General features: G+C 28.3%; 1 protein-coding gene and 1 long non-coding RNA gene across 2 annotated transcripts; both read left to right on the top strand.

Annotated features, from left to right (window-relative positions):
* The first annotated feature begins 4,150 nt into the window (after window positions 1-4,150).
* On the top strand, window positions 4,151-5,663 carry LOC105735195 (uncharacterized). Its single transcript, XR_015294872.1, has 3 exons — window positions 4,151-4,482; window positions 4,634-5,055; window positions 5,131-5,663. It is a non-coding gene; the product is annotated as an uncharacterized LOC105735195 (long non-coding RNA).
* Window positions 5,664-7,680: 2,017 nt separating this feature from the next.
* On the top strand, window positions 7,681-9,165 carry LOC100867887 (tRNA-uridine aminocarboxypropyltransferase 1). The gene is made up of 4 exons (XM_003692675.4): window positions 7,681-8,127; window positions 8,182-8,322; window positions 8,400-8,583; window positions 8,750-9,165. Exons 1-4 carry the CDS (start codon window positions 7,900-7,902, stop codon window positions 9,079-9,081), a joined length of 885 nt encoding a protein of 294 aa, XP_003692723.1. The 5' UTR covers window positions 7,681-7,899; the 3' UTR covers window positions 9,082-9,165.
* The last annotated feature ends 8 nt before the right edge of the window (window positions 9,166-9,173 follow it).

The following is a 9,173-nucleotide window of genomic DNA, read 5'->3' as shown; positions in this document are numbered from 1 at the left end:
TTCGAAAAAGAGATTTCCCCTTGAAATTGTCGTTGATGCGATTTTTCTTTCGAATTTTTTTTAGAGATAATTCTTTCTTCTACGAAGTGCCGAAAAAAAAACGCGCCGTTAACGCATTACGGATTGATGACGAGATATCCTGTTTTATATTCCACCGTCAGAGACAGCCGATGAAACGTCAAACGTTTTATTGGGTTGAATCATGAAAATAATTTCAACTACTTCGAATAGTTTTTTTTTTCCTTTTTTTTTTTTTTTCGGAAATCTTTTCCGATTTAATACGTGCGATAAAATGCACGAATATAAAATAAGCAATCGGATGAACAATTTTTCGATTTTTCTGAATTGAAGTTGAATATTTTTTCTTTTCTTTTTTTATTTGTTTTGAATAAAATATAACAAGCAATCGGATGAACAATTTTTCGATTTTTCTGAATTGAAAAAGTTGAATATTTTTTCTTTTCTTTTTTTATGCGTTTTGAATAAAATATAACAAGCAATCGGATGAATAATTTTTCGATTTTTCTGAATTGAAATTGAATATTTTTTCTTTTCTTTTTTTATGCGTTCTGAATAAAAGCAATCGGATGAACAATTTTTCGATTTTTCTGATTTGAAGTTGAATATTTTTTTCTTTTCTTTTTTTATGCGTTTTGAATAAAATATAACAAGCAATCGGATGAACAATTTTTCGATTTTTCTGATTTGAAATTGAATATTTTTTCTTTTCTTTTTTTATGCGTTCTGAATAAAAGCAATCGGATGAACAATTTTTCGATTTTTCTGATTTGAAATTGAATATTTTTTCTTTTCTTTTTTTATGCGTTCTGAATAAAAGCAATCGGATGAACAATTTTTCGATTTTTCTGAATTGAAATTGAATATTTTTTCTTTTCTTTTTTTATGCGTTCTGAATAAAAGCAATCGGATGAACAATTTTTCGATTTTTCTGAATTGAAAAAATTGAATATTTTCTTTTCTTTTTTTATGCGTTCTGGATAAAAGCAATCGGATGAACAATTTTTCGATTTTTCTGAATTGAAATTGAATATTTTTTCTTTTCTTTTTTTATGCGTTCTGAATAAAAGCAATCGGATGAACAATTTTTCGATTTTTCTGAATTGAAGTTGAATATTTTTTTTTTCTTTTTTTATGCGTTTTGAATAAAATATAACAATCGGATGAACAATTTTTCGATTTTTCTGATTTGAAATTGAATATTTTTTCTTTTCTTTTTTTATGCGTTCTGAATAAAAGCAATCGGATGAACAATTTTTCGATTTTTCTGATTTGAAGTTGAATATTTTTTTCTTTTCTTTTTTTATGCGTTCTGAATAAAAGCAATCGGATGAACAATTTTTCGATTTTTCTGATTTGAAATTGAATATTTTTTCTTTTCTTTTTTTATGCGTTCTGAATAAAAGCAATCGGATGAACAATTTTTCGATTTTTCTGAATTGAAAAAATTGAATATTTTTTCTTTTCTTTTCTTATGCGTTCTGAATAAAATATAACAATCGGATGAACAATTTTTCGATTTTTCTGAATTGAAATTGAATATTTTTTCTTTTCTCTTTTTTATGCGTTCTGAATAAAAGCAATCGGATGAACAATTTTTCGATTTTTCTGAATTAAAATTGACGAGTTATGCAAATTCATATACTTATCCGTGTATTTACGTAGACGCAATTTCTTATTATTTCGTTAGGGACAGTCATTAGGAGGGATAATTCTTGCTCGAAGAACATAATTAACATAGGTATTTTGAATAATTTTAGTACGAATTCGCTCCATTGTACGAACATCCACGATGAATATTCATTTCGAACGGATTGCTTCAAATCCCCTGAACGTTTATTTTCTCTATCAACCTTTCTCACCCTTCTTTTTTTTTCAAAATTTCACCTAACTTCTCTTTTGCAAACGCGTCTTATCGTTTGCTGCTGGAGAAAGAAAAAAAAAAACGAATGGACAATCTTAATCACTCTAATCCTTCGAGATAGTCGGAATAATAGTAAATCATCTGGTTACGTAGGTAGTTTTGACGGCGTGAAGGACACAAAAGCGAGTTTTATTATATTATATATGTACGTTCGAAAGTCAAAATTTATTTTATTCCGATAATGAAATATCGGTTTCCAATAACGAATAGAAAATATATCATTAAATATAATAAATCAATTCTGTATAATAGTTAAGTAATAAAGATACGAAAGAGTTCAGGAAAAAAAAAGAAATTTACAATAAAGGTCAAACTGGATCGAATTAACAATATAATGAAACAAGATGAGACGAATCCGTTTAAAAATCCAAGCGTATTATTCTTCGGGAAGGAATATCGATAACAATCAAGAATTCACACCAGGATAATTTCGAGAATATTTTTTTAGAATTTTTTTTTTTGATATCGATCGAGGGAGGGAAATGTGTTGGTCGAATCGGTCGAATTCTTGCGAATAATCGAACGAATAAAGAGCGAATAAAGTCCACTTAACACCTACGTAGGGGGCGGGACCTTTGCCCATAGGCGGGTTCCATCCTAAAGCAATTAGAGTTGGTGATCGAAGCGCGCGACTTTGCCCGGCACTATTCCGCCCGTCATTGCTGCTAATAGCTGCTCTTAACGTCTCCCCGGCTACTGTCAACTAATTCCAGCTAGTGGAGTAACCGTTCGACTGAGCCGACTTGGCCGCCTGTTGCCCGTCTTCTCCTTCCCTCCTTCCGTGCATCGTTTAATGGGCCCCGACACGGGAGGAATTTCCTTTCGAAAATCGTCGAGCAAATCTCGTTTCCCGCTCGTGACGTTCCTCAACGTAATACGTGGACACAGGCAGCGTGTACCGGGCTATTTAGCAATTAAGAAAATGGAAAATAACGATCTTACCAGCGATCGTTACACGGGATATGGGTATACGCACTTTGAACGTTATTGGCGCTTATCGATGGCCCTGGAACGATGTATTTCGAGAAAGAGCGATTCGAAAGGAGGCTCTTAAGATTAGCTAAGTTATGACGAATCGTCAATTTCGTTTTACAATTTTTTGCCCAGGATCCACAGGTGGAAAGAATAGGGGATAACCGAACGATCCTTTGCGATATTTTTACTCTCTTTTTTCCTTTTCTTTCTTTTTTCTTTTCGATGGAATTAATCGACGCATTGACTCCACGTCAATGTTCAAGGATCGTGTATAAACGAAAATTGCAATCTCGCGTTGCTTATTTAACTGTACACAATCTCGATCGAGTTGATCAAACGTAAATCAATGCGCGAATTCGTTCTAATCGAAACGACCCTACTTGGAGCTCAGCCGTTCGAACGACGTTTATTGGATGATTTTCTATGAATATCGGGCTGGAGATATCCTGGGTCAAATGGAGATATTCCGTTTGAGTGTTTCGGTTTTTCGAATCATTGTCAATCTAATGTGACGATTCTGTCTTTCGAAAATATCTTAGATACATGAATTATGATTATTTTGAATTGTTAACGTTCATTAACTTTTTTTAATTAGTATTATACTGTTATGAGAATCCTCGAGTAAGTGTTGCAAGTATTATCATAACTTCTCTCTGGGATAACATACGACGTTGATTGATTAATTAATTACTAAAAAAAAAAAAAAAAACAGTTTTCTGCGAATTATTAAAAAAGACTGTTAATTAATCTAAATTAATCTTGTTCAAATTAATTGATGATTCGTTCAAAATTTTACCACATTTTATTAGTTAAATTATAGAAAAAGGAATAAACGATAGACAAGTATAGAAAGTATATAATTAAAAAAATTAACGGAAGCCTGAACTCCAAGATTATTTTAAATTACTCCAAAGACTAACTTTAGAAAAATTGAAATGCTCTCTGAGACAAAGTCCGAGTATTTCGTCCCGAATATTTGAAATTATGAACTTGAGATTAGCCAAAAATCGAGTTATATTCGTTTTATTAAAATTATAAGATTGAAGAAAAGAAAAAAAAATGGTGAGAATAAAAAATTAAACCTGTGACGAGTAACCGTGAAGGAATTCTCTGGAATTTACACGATAGGTTTAATCGAATCATTGGAAATTATTCAAGCACGAACGCAACCTCTCGGGGTTATGACGTATGTATATGTATGTGTATATGTACACGTACTATATCTAGCCATGCGCATTTACAAATAGATCCAATAGAAGCACGAGCGAAAGAAATAGCTATAACTTCGATCCATTTTCTCCAACGAGAGAAATCGTATTCGTATTGAATTTCAAGTTTCGATTAATTAATATAGTTGAAATTTAGTTGAAAAAAAAATCCGCGTATATTCTTACCTCGTGCGATTTATTCGCGCTCTTCCGTAGAACTTGGTCGGGCGAACCTCGAAACAAAAGGGATCAATCATTTGGCTTGTTCGATTTCGAGGAGAGAATTTTCTTGTTTGGCAGTGGCATAAAGTGTCTCGTACGTTTGCGTTGATGCTTTGGAAATAATACAACGAAAAGGTAATCGTGATCGTTGATCGATTATTAAAATCAAAAAAATTAGGTTATGTACGCGTGTCACGAATTAGTGTGTATTATATATCTAACAGGTAACGATATAATTTTAGTTAAAATGTTTGTAATTAACCTCTAATCGAGAACATAATTGCAGATTTAGTATCAAGCCGTAGGCATCGGTCAAATACAGGCGATATTAATCGAAATCTTGGACAATATTTGTCGTATCGATGTAATTAAATCAAGTGAATAATTACTCGTGCAGCTTGGTTTCTTAAATTAGATTTTCTTTAACGATCGAATAAGATCTATACAAAAATATATATATATATATTCCTTGAAGTGTGCAAATTAAATGAAGTTAAAGCATACGAAAGGCATCTATTCAATCGTAAATTACGATTGTTAGAGCGATCGCCATCCCTACAAATTTGCAACATCAAAAGATCTGCCTACGAACGCTCGTTCGTGAAAAAAAAATACAACGCGTGGGCACGTTATTAGCATACTGATGTCGAATTTTAAATGGAAGACGTCAGAAAATTTTGAAGTTCGCTTAAAGTTACTTTTTTCCATGTTAATATTGAATTTGTATCTGAAATATAAAAATATAAGGATCGATTTATATTGTATCTCGATATAATTATTTAGGCAGAAGATGTCGCTCTGAAGATGAGTAAACGATGCAATAAAATACGATAAAATAAATGAATTTGTTTTAAATTGTGCAAAATTGAAAACGATGATCCGGAAAAATTAAATTTATTTAATTACATGACGATTGTCGAAAAGTTTTAATCATTTTACATCTTTCTAATTTTTGAATACATTCAAAAGTATATTCTGGATAATTTTTTTTTTCTCGATTCTACACTCATTTACAAGAGAAAAGAATTTTTCATGCAATCAATTAAATTTCATAGAAAATTTAGTGAAAGATAAAGAAGATGATTTTCGAGAAATAAAACAGAGAAATGAAATTAAATATTTTAAAAAAGTTAAATTATATTTCAGTCATAATTCTGGGATAAAATATTAAACGATATGCACACGATAAATTTTTAAATTTCATCTATATGAATTTTTTGAGATTATTACTTTTATACTTTATAATATGTATAGAATAATAATATAATATATATTTTATATAATAAAAAATAATAATTTATGAGAGGAAATTGTAATGGAATATGCTTTTAATTTCTCATAATTAGTAGATTAACTTTTCAATTTAATTTAATCTACTTAGTGATCTATTTAGAGTTATTCTATTTTTAAAATTATTCTTTATTTTATATTAAAGTGCTTATGGAATTTTGTGTTTGAAACGTAAAATTAACAAGAATGCAAAAGTTGTTACAATTCGTTCAAAGTTTCTTTATTTCATTAACGTCATCAAGTAATTACTGTGATTTTAGTAGAGCAGATTATAACGACAGACTGAAAAATAATTCGATTAATTATTCGTTTGTCAAAGAAAGTCTAAATTAGAAGGGAACTGCGTTAACACCCATTTCATTTATTTCTTAGAAACCTATGTTGCTCATTAGCTAATTATTGAAAAACCTAAGTAATAATTGAACCTTGTCGGTTCATCAAACAGCACACACACACATATACACGTTATTTACATCGATGAAAAGATTTTAATTAAAAGATACAAAAGAAAAGAATTCATAAATTACAGGTGAAACTATGCTCATTTATATTGAAATTTATTTTGTAGTTAAATTTTCTACTATCTATCGTCAATCAAGATCAAATTTCTATTTTTTATACATATATAAACATATTCATAAAACATTAATTACGATTATTTTTTTTCCCATTATTTCGTATCCTTCATTTTAGAATTATTCTAAAGGGGTAATTCTAATGTGTTATCTATTAAATTTAGAATAAAGTAAGCAAATAAATTTAGAATAAAAATTAAAAGAAAAAAATGTAAATTTTAATATAAAATTAAATAATCGTGTTTAAATCCCATTCCAACACAAGAAGATCAAATAGTGAGAGTATAAAGATAGATTAAAAATATTGAAGTCAGCGCCATCTCCAGAGTGTCGCAAATGAAACGCATTCATATGATAAAGGCGAGCTACTTTACCTTTCCTTCTGCCATATTTTATCATATCTTGTCCTATTGATGAAAAATCTTCACGAAATCTATGAATATTTACATTCTATATTTATATTCTTATATATCGTAAAGCCTATATTATATATTTTATATATTTATAAATTCTTTTTCTATAAATCTTAGTTCTATACATTTTTATTATATTTTATTACATTTTATTATAAATTATAAATACATACCTTTATATGTAAATAAATTAAAAAAAAAAATTAAGTTTCTTCTTTTCTTTATTTTTCTCTATATTCTTTATATATTTCTATTTAAATGATTTTTAAATTACAACTAATTTAATGTTCCTTTTTTTAATTCTTTCAATTACTTTGTATAATTTCTTTATTTGAATTGTTAATGAAATATTTTGCCGATAAGTAAGAGAGCGATTAAAAATTTCTGAGATCAGCGCCATCTCGCGTTTGGATCGTGGAAACTCTGATTTGTTATTAGCATAGCAGAATATGCAAGGAGGTATGCGAATTCACGTGACGTCACAGACAAGGAGAGCAATATTGTGCGAGAGAGATAGATATCTCCCGACACTTGGAGTAGTATGCGAAGTTGTGTGACGTCACAAATAAGATATGCAATATTGCGCAAGAAGGATACAAACACTCATTACTTTAAGGATATCCGTGGAAAATTCATTAACGATTAATACGTTATATAATTTCTAATATGTCGAAAATAATATGTTGAAAATTGATCAATTACTTGTTTTCTACATAAAATTTCGATATTTTTAAACGATTAATAAATTTGATACGATTACAATTAATAAAATTGATACGAGAAATTTGCTTAAAGTTCTAATTTAAAATACAAGCTTAAAAATATTAAAATATTAAGAGCAATTAATAGATTTTCCTCAAAGCGGGGTGATTTTCTGTGCTTTTCGCATGTTTCTTTACCGGTAACTTCGAATACCTCCTTGCATATTCTGTTATGCTAGTAATAAGTTAGAGCTTCGAGTATTCAAACACGAGATGGCACTAATTGTAATTTTTAATGTGGATTGAACAATATCATAATGTTTGCTGATTACCCAATGAGCTATAGTTTATATGTTCAACAACAGATGGCGTATATGGTATAATTTGTAATCAAAAATGAGCTTCATTTAATAATTCACTATATGTATAAATAAATGCTTAGTTATATGTCATTACATTTATTCTACGAATGTTTATAAGTGTCAATAATAATATCAAATATTCCGTATTGAATTAAATTTGTTCATATTATTATTAAGAATTAAATTTATTTATATTATTATTATTAAGAATATGGCTAAAACCGACGTAATAAACGAAATCAAGAAACTTTCAAGTTTAGAAAGAGAACAAAAAATAATTGATAAAACACCTTTCTGTCATTTAAAAATTACTAATGCACGAATTTTGGATACAATAGAAGGCAGAGAAATATGTAAACATTGTTGTAGGTCACGAAAATTTTTTTGTTATTCTTGTTATTTACCAGTTATTGGAGAACAGTACTTTCCAAAGATAAAGGTAATAATTTATGTAAATTACGTAAACATGAATAAACGATTTTTCTTTTTTTAGTTGCCTATTAAAATTGATATCATTAAACATGCACGTGAAATAGATGGAAAAAGCACTGCAATTCATGCAGCTATACTTGCTCCTGAAGATGTGAGAATTTTTACATATCCTAATTTTCCAGATATATTGGACAAAGAAGAGGTATATATGACAGCAACAACATATTTAAGATTATTTTATGTTTTTAAAACTTTGGTATAAATAATATTATCCTTTAGACTGTTTTAATTTTTCCTAGCCAAACTGGTGTATCCGTAGATTCTTTATTCATAAAGGAGGTTAAAAAAGATAATAAAATAATTACAAATAGAATAAAGAATGCATTTCCTATAAAAAGAGCTATTTTTATTGATAGTACATGGCATCAAACAAAAGCTATTTACAAAGATCAAAGATTACGAGGTATTTTTATAAGCAAATCATATTACATATATTTGTTAATTTACATATCATTTTCAATATCTTTATTATTTTTAAGAATAATATAAAATATCTTAAGAAAAATTATAATTATATAAGATTTATATTATGTATAATAATATTGTATAATATATATTGTTATTTACAGATTTGCATTGTGTTATTTTAAAATCAAGAATATCACAATTTTGGCGTCATCAGAAAAAAAGTCCAAGATGGTATTTAGCTACTATTGAAGCAATTCATCAATTCTTAGTAGAATTGCATACATGTGCATTTGGTATAATTCAAGAATATGCTAACACAGATACTGAAGAAAATTCTATAAACAATACTATGCATCGGCATATAAATGATTTAGATGAAAGATATAAAGGTCAATATGATGATCTTTTATATTTTTTTAAATATATGTATGAAAAAATTCATATTATGTATGATCATGAAAAGTTATGGGCATATAAAAGGCCATTAATTTAATTTATAACAATAAAATATTTTATAAGAAAGATATATATATTAAATATATTATAATTTCATTAATAAAAGAGATTAATAATAATATTTTCATA

Source organism: Apis florea, unplaced genomic scaffold, assembly GCF_048593485.1.
Source record: "Apis florea isolate Af1SG1 unplaced genomic scaffold, ASM4859348v1 contig_3802_pilon, whole genome shotgun sequence".
NCBI classification, from domain to species: domain Eukaryota; kingdom Metazoa; phylum Arthropoda; class Insecta; order Hymenoptera; family Apidae; genus Apis; species Apis florea.
This window is presented reverse-complemented; position numbering and strand designations above follow the sequence as displayed.

Coding starts and splice junctions, on each gene's coding strand:
- LOC100867887 (XM_003692675.4), top strand. CDS start 7,900: ATGGCTAAAACCGACGTAATAAACGAAATCAAGAAACTTTCAAGTTTA. Junction 8,128..8,181: donor AGTACTTTCCAAAGATAAAG/GTAATAATTTAT, acceptor TTCTTTTTTTAG/TTGCCTATTAAAATTGATAT. Junction 8,323..8,399: donor ATATATTGGACAAAGAAGAG/GTATATATGACA, acceptor ATTATCCTTTAG/ACTGTTTTAATTTTTCCTAG.